Source organism: Ictidomys tridecemlineatus, chromosome 9 (genome assembly GCF_052094955.1).
Source record: "Ictidomys tridecemlineatus isolate mIctTri1 chromosome 9, mIctTri1.hap1, whole genome shotgun sequence".
NCBI classification, from domain to species: domain Eukaryota; kingdom Metazoa; phylum Chordata; class Mammalia; order Rodentia; family Sciuridae; genus Ictidomys; species Ictidomys tridecemlineatus.
In genome coordinates, this window is record NC_135485.1 from 55808392 (window position 1) to 55826930 (window position 18539).

Here is an 18539-nt window from a genome sequence, read left to right on the forward strand (position 1 = left end):
AAAGAAAGTATTGCATGTATACTATGGAATGATGTTGAGTCACTGAAGAAGAAAATTCTGCCATTTGTGATAACATGAAAGAATATGGAGTACATTATGCTAAGTGAAATAAACCAGGCAAAGAGGCAATTACTGCATGATCTCATTAAATGTAGAATCTAAAACAAGTCAAACCCATAGAAATACAGGGTGGTTACTGTGATGGAGGCTGGAGTATGTGTGTGTGAATGGGTGTGAGTGTGTGTCTAAATAGGTCAAAGGGCACAAAATTTCTGTCATGATGAATAAATTCTGTTGAACAACATGGTGACTATAGTGTTAACAATGTATTGTATACTTAAAAATTACTGAGAAGGTAGATTGTACATGGTCTTACCACACAAAATTATATATAGATTAGATATTCTAATGAGTTTGACTTGGCCAATCTATAAAATTGTATACATGTTTGAAAACATAATGGAATGGGAATGTAGCTCAGTTATACAGAGCTTGCATAGCATGAGTAAGGCTCTGGGGTCTAACCTCCAGCTCCATCAAAACATATATAGTATACCATAATACATATAATTTTTAATCTATCAATTAAAAAAATTTAAAAATCATTTTACAAACTACTACATGTAATTTCTTAGAGAGTTCTAACTGTATTAGATTTAATTTATCTTAATAAAATCAAAATTTTATCTAGAAATTTTACCCCTTTAAGAGCAACCTTCTTATTTGGGGACTTTGTTATCAATATGCCACTAGATGGCACTGGCTATCCATCTGTACTAGAAAACAAATTGAACTCTGTGTTCATTTCAGAGTAAGAAACAATCAAAGGGACCATAGCAAATTCTAGATGCTCTGTGCAAGGGCCTTTTTCTATCTTGCTGAAAAGTCTCTCTCTATATATTTACCTGAACACATACATACAAAATAATAATGGTGAATATTAATTGCGTTAAGCATTTATTATGTCAGGCAGTTTACATTTATTAACTCATTGAATCCTCACAATAATCCTGTGGAGTTGAAGTTATGTAAATTTTTCTAATGTGGTATTTCAAGCACGAAATGGTTATATAACCTCCTTCCAGGTTACAGAGCTTCTGAGTAATTAAGCTGGAATTTGAATCCAGGCAGACTGATCTCACATGCTAATACTTTTAGCCATCTTTGATGCCCTCACCAGCTTATCAGTATTAACTAGTGAGTAGGAGGATTGTTTGAAATGTATGTGCTCATGTTGTGACTTATAATGTTCTGAAAGACAGTCTAATGTAACATACTGTTAAAAGACAAACTCTAGAAACCCATGGCTTGGGTTTGGATCTTGGTTCTACCATTTACTAATGGGTAATATTGAAATATTGGTCAGTTTTTACTTCACCTCTCTGTCTTACTCTTCCTATCTATAAAATAAAAAAGATAATTCCTACAATAAGGATTTATTGAGAATTAAATAAAATAATCAATATAAAGAAGTATCTGTTATGTAGTAATAAAAATGGATTCCCAGTTATTTTATTGTAGAAATCTGAGATTCTTTTTCACAATTAGGCCAAAGTCTTGAATAAAATAAATTCCAAACTATAACTATAATTCTAATGTTGGGAGCACAAGGTTGCATAAGGATTAAATAGAACCTGTAATCAGTTCTCATGTACTTCAGGAGGGTAAAAGCAAAGGAATGAGATAGAATCATTTCCTGCCTAATGGTACTAGGTCTGTCATAGGCTAAGCTCCTGTTTGTGTTTGAAAGCTGTGCAACCTTAGCCAGGATTGGAGGTACCCAGGTTATAACTGTGTGTCTACAGTCATTATAGCTTATCTTTCCTATAGCTGACTTTAAAGCTTAGAAGGACTAAAAAGACCATATGTAGGTGTTTCACTTGTCCAGATTGTGCATAGATTCTATCAGTAATGATTAGTGAGAATTTTAAGATGAGTGAGAAGTCTGTTATTCATGTTCCTTTTTTTCTCATAAGTAGGCATTTTATTTGCTTTGAATTTTATTGAGTTATATCTATTACTCTGATGTTCTATTGAAAGTTAAATCTTTTGTGAAGTATATATTTGCATATAGAATTTTTTAAAAAGTGGAACAATGTTTCTTTAAAACCAGGAAATAGTGACATCCTTTTCAAGGTAATGACAGGGAAATTATAATATCCACAATCTCGAAGCACAGTAGAATTTTGCTATGAACATTTATCATAGTAGGGGACTTGGTGCACAGTGAATTTTGTTTAAGAGGGTTTAAATTGTATGAACTGTGTGAAAGCATTTATATCTAAGCCTAGGAAACAATAATCACTCATTTAACACTCACAACCCTTAACACTAGGATCTGTTTTTACCTGTGGATTATAATTAAGAAAACTGAGGGAAATGAATAACCTATTAAGTTCACAGAGACCAGAGTAGCAGTGTGTGGCCAGAAGAACCAGATACAGTGTGCTTCTGACCCCAGTCCTGGTGCCACCACAAAGCCTCTAAGGTAGGCATTTGGAGATGCTTGCTTACTCTTCCATATTTGCTTATTTTCTGAGAAGCCTACTTCTCACTTGTTTCTGACACCATTAGGTAGAATGCGAAGGCTTAGTCTATATTGTCTTTGTGTACAATATTTTTCAAGTACTTCCTTCAGTTATTTAGTTTCAAACATTTGAGAATTAAAATCTTTTGATTACTGTAATAGAATTGAATAGAGAGATGAGAAATAAGTATAGGATTAAATGATTAAATCTAAAGGGGACAAGTTAAAGAGCGGGAGTTTAATCTGTGGATTTAACATAAATAAATATTCTAATAATTAGTAGGTATAAAAGTGAGGATATTGAACCTAATTTGTAAGTGTGGAGAGAGGTATATTTGTCTAGAACTTGATCCTGTATTTAGTAGGAAAAAAACTTTTGGTATAATTGTTTTTCATAAGATATCATCAAATTTATGTATGCAGAATACTTACTATTCTGGTTTTAAAGTTCTTGGTCAGAGCAGTACATTTTAATCATCCTGGACTCTTTCATGTATATAGAGCCATTTATTTTATTTTATTTCTAAATAAATGGCTTTTAAATTTTAACTTGATTTTTGTTCTATTATTCTCTCTCTCTCTCTCTCTCTCTCTCTCTCTCTCTCTCTCTCTCTCTCTCCTCTCTCTCTCTCTCTCCCTCCCTCCCTCCCTCCCTTCCTCCTTCCCTCCCTCTCTCTCTCTCTTTCTCTATGGGAGAAACCCAAGTTCTATGTTTTAGTATTCAGAACAATTCCACTTAGGGACAGTTGTAGTCAACAATTTATCCCTGAAATCTATCCAGTATCATGGTAGACTTAATGAGTATTAGTGAAGGAATGTATGAATCCTGAAGTTTCTCAGTCACTGCTTTTTTATAATTGACCTAAGTGTCATCTATGTTTCTACATGAAACAGAGTAGCTATGTCACTGTTTAAGATTTGATGAGACTCTCATACCCACATATCCTTGAAAATTTGCTGCTATAGTATTCATTATATAGAAAGCATGCTAGAAAAATGCACATTTTTATTACTTGAATAAGGATTTGGCCACTGACCCCTTGACTACGTTGGCTACTTTTCACATGTACTAAGGCTCAGTCTTTCCTACCCTCAGGTCTTAGCTTAAATGCTATTGCTTTAGGGAGGCCTTTTCAGGCCATTTATTATCATTATCTATTTGAGAACTGCTTTTTTTTTTCTGTGACAGAGGCAAATGAAGTTTTCCAAATACTCATGCTTGTAATTCCCATTTTTCTCTTGGCAATTACCTTGAGCCCATGCAACTTGTGGCTACTGTGAGGCAAAGTGACTTCTTGAGCCACATTTGGACTGAGATGGTTAAGTGCACTATATTCCTCTCCTACTCCTGATTTTGTTTCAGTGATCTTGGAAGCTGGATGTTACAGGTTATTGTAAATTACAAGAAGTTGGGCAGTGGAATTCTTTTTTTAAAAAAAACTTTATTTATTTATTTATTTATGTGGTGCTGAGGATCCAACCCAAGGCCTTGCATGTGCAAGGCAAGTGCTCTACCACTGAGCCATAATCTCAGCCCCGGGTAGTGGAATTCTTATTGGAATTCAATGAATAAATAAGTAGCCTTTTATAAGTGACTGAGATTTGAGATTTTTTTTGTAAACTATGAAACTTAAAAATCCAAGAAGTTTAACAAACTTATTTTTTTCATATTTTTTTTTTAATTTGGAAGCTCAACAAACTAAAAGCCCATGAAATATGAAGAAAATTACATCAAACAACACCATAATCAAATTATTCAAAACTACTAGAAAAAAACAAAACAAAACCCCCAAACACTTAAAAGAAGCAGGGGTAGGAAAGATATGTAACCTTTAGAAAAACACAGAGAATGATGAAAGATTTCTTGTCAGAAACAATGCAAGCAAGAAAATAGTGGAGCATCTTTATCTTCCAAGTATTGAAAGGGAAAAACTAAAAAAGTCAAACAGGGATTCAATACCCAGTGTAAAAAACTTTTTTTTCAAAAGCAAGAAGTAAAACATACAAAAAACCTTTTTTCCCAGATATACCAGAAAAGGGAGATTCCAGGTAAAGCTAAAATAATTAATTACTGGTAGCGTTTTCTTCCTAATATAAGAAATATTAAAGGATGTTCTACAGGAAAAAAGGAAATGATACTATACATATATAGATAGATAGATAGATAGATAGATAGATAGATAGATAGATAGATAGATATAGGTCTATCCAAAGGAATGAAGAGCTCTGGAAATGGTAACTACTTGTGTAAATATGTATATATATATATTTTTTCATACATACATACATATATATGTGTGTCTCCCTACTATTTAAATCATTTTAGAAGATAATGTTTAACTAAAAATGAAATCGATACAGCATATGATTTATAACATAAGTAAAAGTAAACTGTATGACAAAAATAGCATAAAAGTCAAGAGGGAATGAGTGGTAGAATATTGTTGTTCCATTCTTATACTACATGTGAAGTGATACAGTATCACTTGTTGATATACTATGGTAAGTTAAAGATGTACACTGTGAAACCAAAAGCAACCATTAAAATACCACAATAGTTATAGCTGATAAACCAATGAAAGACAAAAATTATTTTATTATATTATAATAATATATTATTTAATTGTGTTGATATATTAATAATTATTAATATTAATAATGTTAATTAATATGTAAATAAAAGACATAAAATACATTATAAATAGGGTTGTCATGAATATTCAATGAACCTAAAGGAAGAAAGATGGAGAAAAGACAGCAAAGAAAACACATAATAATATGATAGTTTTAAACATGTAAAATGTAATGAAAATAACCCAATAAACATAAGAGGTTGTCAAATTGGATAAAAATCAAGACCTAACTTTATGTTGCTTATAAGAAAAACACTTCAAATGTAAAAACAGTGAGATTAAAAGTAAGAGGATTCTAACATTAATCAAAGGAAAGCTTGAGTACTTATGTTAATATAAAGCAAAGCATATTTCAGAATATTTCCAAGGATCAAGAGGTCATTCCATAGTACTTGAGGTTTCAGCTAATCAAAAAGAAATAACAATATTAATTTAAATGCCTAATAGGAAAGCTTCAATTATGTGAAAACAGACCCAGTGGAATATTAAGAAAAAGAAAACATCTGAAATTATCACTAGAGGTTTTAAAATATCTCTCTTAATAATTGAGAAAACAAATAGGCAGAAAATCAGTATGTATGTAGATTTGAGTATAGTATCAACCCATTTGATCCTATTAACATTTGTATAACACTTTCTTGCAAATATCAGAATATACTTTTCTTTTTTCAAGTTCATATGGAATACTTACCAAGACAAACCACATTCTAGGCCATAAACCAAATCTCAAATTTAAAGGACTCATGTCACATGAAGCACATTCTCAGAATACAGTGGAAATAAATTAAAAATCAATAGCAGAAAAATATCTAAAAAATTCTAACAATTTTGTATAGCAAAGAGTTGTGAGGGGAATGGGAAAATAAACAAGGAGAGAAAATGAATTACAGTAGATGGGGTAGAGAGAGAAGATGTGAGGGAAGGGGAGGGGGGGATAATAGGGGATAGGAAAGGTAGCAGAATACAACAGTTACTAATAGGGCATTATGTAAAATTGTGAATGTGTAACCGACGTGATTCTGTAATCTGCATTTGGGGTAAAAATTGGGAGTTCATAACCCACTTCAATCTAATGTATGAAATATGATATGTCAAGAGCTTTGTAATGTTGTGAACAACCAATAAAAAAAATAAAATAAAGGATATTTTAAGTTGAAAAAAAAATCCTAACAATTGAAAACTAAATAACCTGCTTCTGAATAACCCTTGTGTAGAGGAAAAAGGAAAATTACAAATTATTTTAAACTTTTTATGAATACACATACACAAAACACAACATATCAAAATTTATGAGATGCCATTAAAATGGCTCTTAGGGAAAAATAAATAGCGCTAAATGCCTATCTTAGAAAAGAATGGTCCCAAATAAATAATCTCTGCTTTTCCTTAAAAATACTACTAAAATTTATTTTGTAGTTAAAACTATTCCACAAAGAAGTCTATATTCAGATAGAGTCCCTGTAGAATTCTGTCAAATATTTAGGGAATACAATACAGAGGAAGGAATTCTTCCTGACTCATTATAGAGTCCACGATTACCCTTATGCCAAAAACCTGAAAAAGACATTACAAGAAATGAAAACCACAGGTTAGTATCCTTCATAAATATAGATGTAAAATATATTAACAAAAACTTAACAAATGAATCCAACAATATATAAATGGATCAATTATCATGATCAAATGCATTTTACTCCAGTAATGCAACATCATTTTAATATTTAGAAATAAAACAATGAATTTCATCATATGAACAAAGTAAAAATGAAAACAATCATATTGTCATCTCAATAGATACAGATAAAGTATTTGATAAAAATCCATCATCAGTTATCAATAAAGGCTGACAAATAACTAATAATAGAAGAGAACGTCTTCAAGTGAATTAAAGGCATTTATGAAAATTCTGAAGCTATCATAATTATTGATTTTTGAAAGATAGAATATTTTTCTGCTACAGTCAGGAAGAAGTCAAGGATGTCTGCTTTCACCTCCACTTAACTTTGTACTGGAGAGTCTAATGCAATAAGCCAAAAAAAATTAATAAAAGACAGATGACTTAATGTGTATGAAAAATAAATCAATGTCACTTACAAAAAATAAAAACAAATAAAAATTTAAAAAAAATTCCCCCAAACCTACTAGTACTAATAAGTGAGTTTAGCAAGACTGGAGAATGTAATATTAGTATACAAAAATCAATGCCACCATACTAGCATCAAGTAATCAGATACTGAATTTTTAAAAGATATGTAAAATAGCATTAAAATATGAAATCCTTAGACATAAACTTGACAAAGCATGGGGAAAACCTGTACATTGAAATTTAAAGGATGTCTAGAGAGAAACTAGGAACAGCCTAAAGTAATAAATCAAGACACCTTGTTTTACACTCAACATTAAGATGTCAGATTTCCTCTAATTGTTTGTAGATTCAAGACAAAACCAGTCAAAATATCCTAGTTTTTGTGGGACATTTTCTAAAGGTGTAAATATAGAATTAAAATACCAGAAGGAGAAGAGAGAACAGCACAGAAGAAATATTTGAAGTAATAATGGCTGAAAGTGAAATGAGTGACAGACACCAAACTCCAGAGAATGCCAAACAAAATAAAAGAATAAATACCAAAAGTGGCCCCAGCAGAGGAAAGATTCTCAACTCATGGAAGGATCAGGAAGCAGAGGCACAGGAAAGATGCACCCTTCCAGGGTATGCCCCCAGTGACCCACCTTCTCTAGCCACACCTCAGCTGCCACAATGATCACCCAGCACATCAAAACTAGGATGGACTAAGTGGGTTACAGCTCTCACAATTCAATCATTTTACCTCTAAATATTCCTGAGAAACACAGGAATAAAAGGGGTACACCTTTAATCGAAACCATGATACCATGGAATGGGTGGCTTAACCAACAGAAATTATTTTCTCACAGTTCTAGAGGCTGAAAGTCTGAGATCAGTCACAGATTTTATGAGCAAAAGGAAGACAAATTGAAGACAGCTCACCAGCTTGTGCAACGTAAGAGCCACAGGATGGCAGCATCGAGCAAGCATTTTCCTTCCTTCCTTCCTTCCTTCCTTCCTTCCTTCCTTCCTTCCTTCCTTCCTTCCTTCCTTCCTTCCTTCCTTCCTTCCTTCCTTCCTTCCTTCCTCCCTCCCTCCCTCCCTCCCTCCTTCCTTCCTTCCTTCCCCACCCACCCGCTCTCTCTTCCTTTCTTTCAGAAAAGTTAATAATTTATACCCATCTCTGAGTAAATCACTGAGATAATTTGCATATTAGTGGGATTGGTTGGTCTTTGTAACCACTTAAGTCCCTTGCTGTTCATACCCAGGTGGAAACCATCCTAAGAGCTTTTTCAGTTGCTCAAATCTATAGAATTGTGTGTGTGTGTGTGTGTGTGTGTGTGTGTGTTTTGAGCAGTTGTATTGCAAACTTGTTATGTCGTCTAACTCGAGATGACTGATTTCTCAAAATATCTTCAAATTTAGGCATTTCTTAAACAGCAGTAGTTACTATTTTTCTTTTTAATATTATGTTTTTTTCTTTACCATGAAACTCTTTTCTGTTTTGAGTATATTTAGCTTGAAATGCTAACAAGGATTTACTAAAATCACAAGTCCCTATTTATATGGTAGCTCTCTGAGCCTCTTTATTTATCAGGTCAACAAATATTTACCTAGAATCCAATCTATATAACTCTATGGGAGGCACTAGGGGAAAGAGATAGTTAGGAAACAATTTGAGACTAACTCATTGTCCTTAAAATATTTGCATGCAAGATCTCCAAAATGTAACATTTTGTTTTTCTTTTCTCTTATGGTTTTACAAAGAGCTCATTATCTAAGTCTTTTCCTCTATAGAATGTACATAGCTTTGAAAGTAGTACTGTGCACTTGACAGAATTTACTATATTGGGCTGGGGATATAGCTTAGTTGGTAGAGTGCTTCCCTTGAATGTACAAGGCTCTGGGTTAAATCCCCAGCACCACAAATAAAATAAAATAAAATAAAATAAAATAAAATGAAGAAGAAGAAGAGGAAGAGGAAGAGGAAGAAGAAGAAGAAGAAGAAGAAGAAGAAGAAGAAGAAGAAGAAGAAGAAGAAGAATTTTTTATGTAAAGTTATTAGAGTGCCTAGGAAACAAAGGGCTTAATAAACCAAAGTGTTTTCAACATAGTTTTAGAAGAATAAGGCAATTTTAGGATCTCCATATCCGTACACCTCATCCAAGACAATCATATAGGGCACAGGTTAGCAACTTTAGCAAAATGTGTAAGTTCCAACCCCAGTAATTTTTTTTTAAACAGCCTGTGAAGTAAGCCTGTCTGGAAACTTACTGGGCATTTTCTGTGGCTGTAGGAGAGGGAGGGTGAGGAAGGGTGGAGAGCCAGATGCACCCTTTCTGGCCTAGAGAACACCTCCCACTCCACCTCCATGCTGCACAATATTTTCAACTTGGGAGGTGGAGTAGCCCAGTGAGGTTAGAGTCATTTCCCATTCCTTTTCTGTTTGTCTACCCCTTGATGATGAAACAACTACTAAATGATATTGGGCAAGTGGTAGGCACTAGATAAGTATTTTCTGTCTTGAAATCTTGATATAGAAGCCAGGAGAATATTAATCAGTTTGAGAACACTGAATTAGCTTGAGAACATTGAATTCTATCTCTCATTTACTTCTAGAAAATAATCCATTAAGATACTGTAGTTAAATAGTTTGATTAGACAATTTGTTTTAATTTATAAACATTTATTCCATTAGAATAAATTTCAGAGGGCAAGAATTTTGTCTGTTGGCTCACTTATTATCCTATGCCCTGGGCACATGGAAGATACTCAGTAAATATTTGTTGAGTGAATAAATGCGTGAATTCTCAAAGACTTTATATACACTCTAAGAGTATGGACTTTAATCTATTAGCATAAAATTTTGCCTGAAATTTTTGATTTTTCAAGTCCTGAAAGATAGAAGTAAAAGGAAAAAACAAAAAACACAAGTCATTCACCTTAAATTTATATTGTAGAATATAACAGTGCAGATGTCTAAAAAGATTATATAGGGCTGTGGTTGTGGCTCAGTGGTAGAGCACTTGCCTAGCATGCGTGAGGAGGCAACTGGGTTCGATTCTCAGCACCACATGAAAATAAATGAATAAAATAAAAGTCTGTCAACATCTAAAAAATATTTTTTAAAAAAGATTATATAGGGTCAATAAATCAAGATTCTATGACCACCCCCTACCCCTGTGATTTTTTAAAAAATATTTTTACAACAAGGATGTCAAAGTATATAGAAGGATCACACAACTTTTCCTCCTGGTAGTCTCTTCTTCTAATTGTTCCCAGTTATCCACCAGAATTTTCTTAGTTTTTTTTATTTGTAAAGTAGAAATAATAATAGTCACTTATTCAGGAAATATTTATTGAGCACCCCTGTTTTCCAGGCACTGTTTTTTGTGGTAGGAATATATCAGACAAAAATTTCTTCCCTTGTGAATATGTAGTAGGACAGATAAAAATAAACATCATAAATGAGCAACTACATTTTATATTGTGGTAAAAAAGACAATATATCATGGTGAAAGGGATAAGGGTGTTGGGGAATGGTTGTATTTGTATCCCCCTTTCTAACATTTTATTCTAAAAAATTTTAAGCATACAGAAAAATTTAAAAAATAGTATAATGAATACCTATATACCCTCAACCTAGATTCTATAGTTGTCAAAATTTTGCTGTTTCCTTTGTCAAATATGTATCCATCTATTAACCCCTCAAACATCTTATTTTTAAAGCATTTAAAGTTAAGAACATACTAATATACCACAAAAACTTCAGTATGTACATTATTAACTATATTCAACATTAAGATTTTTATGTGAAATTATGTATATTGAAATGCACACTAGTAAGTTTACTTTTGCACATATTTTGAAAAATATAAACTCGTACTTAACTTAAACTCTTATGTAACTATCAAAATGTAGAACATTTTCATTAAATGAGAGAGTATTCTCATGCCACTTCCTAGTGATTCCCTCTTCCTACCTTTCATCCTCACCCTAAGGTAACTAGTAATCTTATATTTCTACGTGTTTACTGTCCATTTGGATATCTTTCTTTCCTGTTTAAATATTTAGCTCATTTTAAGAAATTAAGATACTTATCTTTTAACTATTGAGCTTTTGAAGTTTTTATATATATCTAAATACAAATTCTTTGTCAGATACATATTTTGTAAATATTTCTCACAGTCCTGTTTTCTTAACAGTAAAACCTTAAAATCTTTTGATAAAATAAAAATTTTAATTTCCTAAAGTCTAATTGATTACTTCTTTCACTTATGCTTAAGCATTTTATATTCTAAAACGTATTTGCAATTGGAAATAGTGCATTGAAGGCACTTTCTCATGTGATATCTGCTAAATGTCATTTACAATTTATGTAGTCTTATGCAGAATTTTCCTTTCTATCTTTGGAGACTGATAAATAAAATTTCTTCCTTGCTTAAAAAAAGGAAACATTTGAATGAAGGTAATAGTTTAGCTAAGGTGACAAGACAGTTTTTGATTGTTTTTGTTTGTTTTTAGGAAAAAAAACCTTCCATGACAGAAGGCTGTAGCCAAGGTGGGAAAATGCCTAACTTTTTTTTTTTTTTTAAATGCCTAATTTTTTTGAGGAAGAACAAGGAGACCAGTGTGATGCTAATTGAGAAAAGAGTAGCTAGTGATGAGATCAGATAGATGATTGGGGTTTGGAGTAGTAGAGATCACAAGTGTCCTGTTTACCACTGTAAGGTTATAAAATTGCTTCTGAGAACCAAAAATATTTTTATAAATACTGTGACAAAACTGGTATTAGTATATCTTCTAATCATATGTCCTAAGGGTGACTTCAGGTAAGTCATTCAAATGAATTGGATTTCTTAATTTTTCTCATCTTAATCTTTTTTCCTCTATTCATATGAAATCCTTCCTTTTAGACTAAATAACCTTAGCTAAATGAATCCTGTGTCATACCATTTGAATGTCCACACATCTGTCTTTTAAAACTACTAACACTTAAGTAGCTCAAGACAAAATTGTTATGGAATAATGATCTAAGGTATGATCTGAGTAGAAGTTAAGTAAGTATATAAGAAGACTTTGCTCTCATAAAGATAGTTTGTTAAATTTGAGTCATAAACATTAATTTTTAATGTAATACATTCAGAACCTACTTTTGTGGGTTGTATAAAGCAAAAATCCCTTTTGTTCACGTGGGAATTTCCCTAATTCTGTTTATTAAATAACACATTCTTTATCAGTGGCCCAAAGATTTTTAAAAACAAAGTACAAGAGGTACACAAAGGGTAGGGTAATACTCAGGGGTAGAACATGTGCTTAGCATACCCAAGACCCTGAGCTGGATGTCCAGGACTAAAAAAAACAAAAACCAAAAACAACCCAACAATAACAACAAAAATGCAAAACAACAAACAAATAAACAAAACCAAGAAAGGAAGGAAAGGAGGCAGGATTGAGGAAGAAATGAAGGAAGGACACAGAGGGCAGGTCTTTTCAGTGTTCTTTAAGTGAATGGGCAGCACAGAGCTGTAGATGCTAAAAGTCAATGTAGCTCAGGCTTATTGGTAAAATAGCTCTTAAAATCTAAAGAAGAGCCCTTTTTGAGTTCTTTTAATAAATGGATCAGCTCATACATATATCATACATATATTAGTAGAGTTTTCACTAATGAACTAACTTGGGCCCTTATTAGAAAATGAGAATTTCAAATATAATTGTTTTTCTTTTCATTTATAAAGCCTTTGAATTATTGCAAAAATATCTATATCATGAAACTTCTGCATGACTAAAAAAAGACTCATCACCATCTTCATAATCATCATCATCTTCCAGATTTTAGAAAAATGGAACCATGATTTTTGTCCTCAAATAGTAAATTAAACATGTAATTATTTAAAGTTTTGCTAGAATCTGTAATGATCTTCTAGTTTTAGAGAAAATAGATGAGATTTACCCTGCTCATTATAGAATGAGTGAAGTTATGAAAAATGAAAAACTATTGATGAGAGAGACATTCCAAAGTGTTTCTATTTGAAAGTGATTAAAGTGTCTACTTTTATGTTTAATGGAGTTTCATAGCTTGATGATGGTAAATTGGATATATTTAAAGTAAGGTGGCAGTTGTCATCTTTAGAATACAAAGATGTCAGAAACAAAACATAATTCTTTAAAAACAGTTGGGACTTGTGCTTTTAGGATTTAAAAAAAATATATAATATATATATATGGGAAAAAAGAAGAAGAAACGTGTCTAGATAGAGCTTTTTCCTAGTATGTATGATGTCCTGGGTTTGATTCCCCAGAAAGCACATGGGCATGCACACACACACACACACACACGCACACACACACACACACTGTATAAATGGCATTCATTTTGTAATGGATAAAGAAGTATTTACGTACCAAATATGTTAGGCACATGAATTAATTATTGAGATAAAGGTAAACTAAATGATTCTTCATAAAATAGTAAGAACCTATTTTATGTCAATACTTTTTTAAATGAGATGGTTGGTATGCCATATATCACTTGATTAGTTCATTATTCAGGATGTGTTCTTTTCCTTATGCTTAGCAAACCATAGTGATATTTTAGATTTGAATGTGTTAATTAATGCTTTATGGAAAGTGTGTATTGGACATTTGCTTTTTCCTTATCTAACTTAAGAGGAAACTTGAATTAATCATGTGATGGCTATTTTTAACACAATAATAAAGCCCCTTTAATCTGCAGTGCTCAAAGTATTGAATAGAAACCTATTAACAGAAATGTTTTGTATTAGAGTAAAGTGGGTTTAAATACTCTTAATATGCAAACTTTTTGAGGCAAAGACTCATCAGTCCAGCCACTTCTGACCCTATAATAGCACATACTCTAAGAGTCATTAATAACAGCTATTAGTCAAGACCCTCTTGGCTTGATTTTTGATGGCAAGGAAAGAGTAAGGGTGTTGCATCTTTCCTGGAACTGAACCATAGTGATGTGACTGTTGGTCCCTATATTTCACATTTCATATTTCCACATAAACAGCAATTTTAAAATGAGACCAATTTTATTTATTTTTCAGATCATGTGGATGAGCGAACAATATGCAATGGAATTTCCCCAGAAAAAGATGTGGATGGATTTCATATTATCAATATTGGAAGACTGTGCCTTGATCAGCATTCTCTCATACCTGCCACTGCTGGTGCTGTTTGGGAAATAATTAAAAGAACAGGTTGGTAACTTGGGGTCTGATGGACAGAGGTATTAGGTCCTGAAATGAGCATTTGCAGATTGCCTTGATAGAATTTACCTTAACCCTGCAAAGTGACAGAAATAATAAGCCACAAAACTTTAGTCTGTAGATAGGTATAAAATTATAGGAGTCAAAGACCAAATCCAAAATGAAATGGAATGAAGGCCATGTGCCAGGTTATGGGCACTGCAGTTGTAACATGTAGGGAGTAAATTTTCCAAATTGTAGTTTGTTTCCCTACTTTTAAACTATAAATTTCATGCATTTGGATGAAAACTTTTTCAAAATGAGTTATATTTTCCATTAATAAACTAACATGTTGTTCTTATGGAAGCCATGTCTATTGACCTAAGATTTCACGGTAAACATTTGTTCTTCTACTATGCCATATACAGTCTTGCTCTCACAGACTGCCTGGGAGTATAGAGATATTTACCTCTATGTTAATTGACCTCAAATTGCTTTGTGTGTTGATGATTTTCCTGCTGCCACCACTATCATCTCTCTATCTGGCAGCATCTTCTCTATTCTAATCTGCTGTTTTCTGAGACAAAATCTCCAAGAGAAAGCAGATCCTAGAATCATACTCTGAAATAATTATACTTAGAAAACCCTAAGTTTCAACTTCTTTATTTTACTTATGAAGAAACTGAGCCCCAAAGAGGTAGAGTATATGAATTTTCAGGCTTTATCTTTTTCATCTTTCGAAGATGGGAAGTTTGGTGCTTCTTTTATATGGAATGAAGTACATTAGCACTGTGTAAAATCCTTTTTTTTTCACTTACTTTATTCCAGCTTTGCTCAAAATTTGATTGCCAGTGAAGCTTGATATTGTTGTACTTGGTTTATTTTGTCATTAGTAGTTAATATATTTTAAGGCTTTGCACTTCTAACTCTTCAAGTGAATCTCAATGTTTAAAATTAATTTGATGGCAACTTGAGGATGTTTGTGGTTTTTAAATGAGGACATAATCAAAGGGAAAGTGACAAATCCAAGAAGCATAAAAATATGCTTATAAATAATTGAATGTGGGCATGTTAGAAACAAGCTGTGTAAATCCAAATTTAATTAGAACTTTTTAAAGAATGTTTCAGTTGAGTGTTCTGATGCTTAATTTGTTTCTTGTTGTTGATTCTGCATTTAAACCAAACTCTGTATTTTAAGGAATTGAAACATTTGGGAAAAATGTGGTTGTGGCTGGAAGATCCAAGAATGTAGGCATGCCTATTGCCATGCTTTTGCACACTGATGGAGAGCATGAACGGCCAGGAGGTAGGTAGGACCTTGCAGATTCCATATATTCTTAGATTTTCTTTCATCTTCCATCATCAAGTAAAAATTTAACAATTTGACTTCACATACTTGTGGATATATGCAATTAAAGGTTTCCTTTATTCCTTATCTAATGGTATGAAAGCCTTGAAAGTGATTAGAGAATTGCTGAAAATATGTGGCCCTGTTGTTTCTTTTTTTTTCCTCTTTTTTTTTTGGCTGTATACTTTCTTTAAGTCATTATAGTCATCAAGAAAGGCTGAAAAGTCACAAGATACTAAAAAATCACATGCCTCAGAAAATTATCAGAACCTTGGAAAGTTGGATGTAGATTTCCTAAAATGGCAAGGTCTTAGTACTTTACAAATAAGCTAGTTACCTCACTTTATAGACAAGGAAGCTGAGTCTTAGGGTTAACTGATTATCTAGAACAGACAAATAGCCATTAAATTGTGAGTAGTGACACCCCAAGTCTCTAAGAAAGCCCAGGCAAAATGTGATGGTGCTTGAGAGCATGGGGGCTACATTCTTTAGGTGCCTGTCATCACACCATCATCCCAGGACCTTGTTTATTTAAATATCCTGATAGCTGTGATAGCTGAGCAGCTCTGCAGGAATGAGGATGGGAATAGGGTGAGAAAGAAGTTTAGCAAAAGGGTAATAGGGCATTGCTCATGGTTGCCTGAGTCAGTGTTGTGGGCAGAAAACAAAAGGTTACTCATCCCATTGCTTTCTGTTAAATTCTGTATCTTGTTCTAACATGGATAAAAAACTAATTTCATATTCTTAATAGAAGTAGTTATTGGTCTGTATTTGTCAAGAAATTTTCAATACTTCCTTTACTGCTTATTTTCTTAATCTTTTTCCTAGTCTTTGATGTAGTAAGTACTTCATTGGTTTAATTCCAAAAATACCAGGGGATTTTCTTGGTTTTCTAATATTAAATCAGAGTGATAGAGACAACAACATGCTTATGTACAACATACATATTACTGTACATAGATATATACATTTCTTAACATTATAAACCTTAGTGAATTTTAGTTTCTTGATATTAAAATTTTGTGATACTTATTTTAGGATCTTGGCTGACATATCTGAAAAATATTTTTCATAATATATGAAAAATATTTCATATTTAAAATATGAAACCAATGAAAAAATAAACCCAATGTTAATGTATTTAAATTGATGAATGATGAAGATTTGAATATTATTTTCCCTTTCTGGGCTAAGGATTTAAATATTGTCAGAAGTCACTATGTGTGTATAGACATTGTAAGTTAGGGTTGGGAGCTTTTAAAAGCAGGGAACTTTTAAAAGACTTAGTTTTGAAGAGCTCTCTGAAAGACCACATGTGATAGTACAACAGTTTTCATGATGCCCATGTCCAAGGCTACTTTCGTAGCCTCACTGTTCACTTCTATCTTATTTCATTATGGCTTCCCTATCTCTTAGGTATAATAATTATATTGATTCAGTTTGCCTTCATGTAGTCATTTCTGAGTTAAGCAAGGTAAGATAATGAGAAATATTTAACTAGGTATACTACAATTTTGACTAAAAGCCAGGCAGTATGTTTTTCATTATTTTCAACATTTTGTTGTCTTTTCTAATCAATAACATAATAACCAACATTGTGTAGTTTTATGTTTTTCTCAGTACTTTTTTATGAACTATCTCATTTTTTTCAATAATTAGTATATATTAACGTTATTTACATCTTTGTAGCTAAAGGAAATGAGCTTTAGAGACTTAGTAGGACATGCCCAAGGCCCCAGGAGCAAATGGGGTTCAGAGTTGGGAGCTGGTGCTGATGTTATGGCTGGAAGGGAAGAACTGGAGTCAGACTCTTTTGTTGCCACGCTTGTGACCCTGGGCAAGTTATTTAATTGGTGTAGACCTCCTCTTTTTCATCTATAAAATGCAAATAATGTTATCATCCATTTCACTTGGTTATTGTGAAAATTAAATGAGAAAAAATTAAATGAGATATAAATGTTAAGTGCTAATAATAGTGCCTAACACACAGTAAGTTAAGTTGCTACAAGTAGCTGTGGCTGTAGCTATTGTTTCAATCATATGCTTAATAACCTGTTATGTTTCCAGCCATAAAGTGTAACATAATATGATCTGAGGTTAATGATATGTTTTTAACCTTTATTTGAAATTTTATTTTCTTTTTCTGCTATGTTTTTTATTTGCTGTTTTTAGATCATATCTAGTTTTTTGTAATAATTTGAATAAAAAGACTTTATAAAAGCCTGCAAAGTATTTGATTAGAAATGTGACATTCTAATATGCCAAATAATACTTTTTACAGTGTGTACATTTTTATATAAACATGCTAATTTCTTGTTGAGTTTCAATTTGGAATTAGTTATTTGCCTACAAAATACCTGAGAAAATCAATTTACTCCTCTTTATTGCAATTTTAGACTAGTAATCCTACTGCATATAATTTTATTATATATGGATAATTTATAGGTACATACATGTGTAGTAAAAATAGCTATGTAAGTATGAGAAAGATAAGCATGAATTAATGGTAGTAATGAGCTCTGGAGAATGAATTGTAGGATAAAAACATATTACTTTAAAAATATCTTATACATTGTGTAATGAAATAGTCTCATTTGAAAACATATTAAAAATTGAATAAATGTGGATTTAGTTTTAGTGCTGGTTATAAACAGACAGTTAAACTTACCTTTATTATCATGGTACCTAAGTGCCGTTATTGAAAGCAAAAATAAATGAAACAGGGAACAGACCTCAATGGATCAGCAAGCTTTCT

At 32.3% G+C, this 18539-nt stretch overlaps 1 protein-coding gene across 7 annotated transcripts in view; it reads left to right on the forward strand.

Moving 5' to 3' along the window:
- Mthfd2l (methylenetetrahydrofolate dehydrogenase (NADP+ dependent) 2 like) overlaps positions 1–18539 on the forward strand; it is a 118226-nt gene that overhangs the window by 19394 nt on the left and 80293 nt on the right. For all 7 annotated transcript variants that reach the window (XM_040292304.2, XM_040292305.2, XM_078021412.1 and 4 more), the window contains 2 exons: positions 14296–14448; positions 15635–15742. In XM_040292304.2, coding sequence (XP_040148238.1) covers positions 14296–14448; positions 15635–15742 — 261 coding nt within the window. The remainder of the gene's footprint in view (positions 1–14295; positions 14449–15634; positions 15743–18539) is intronic.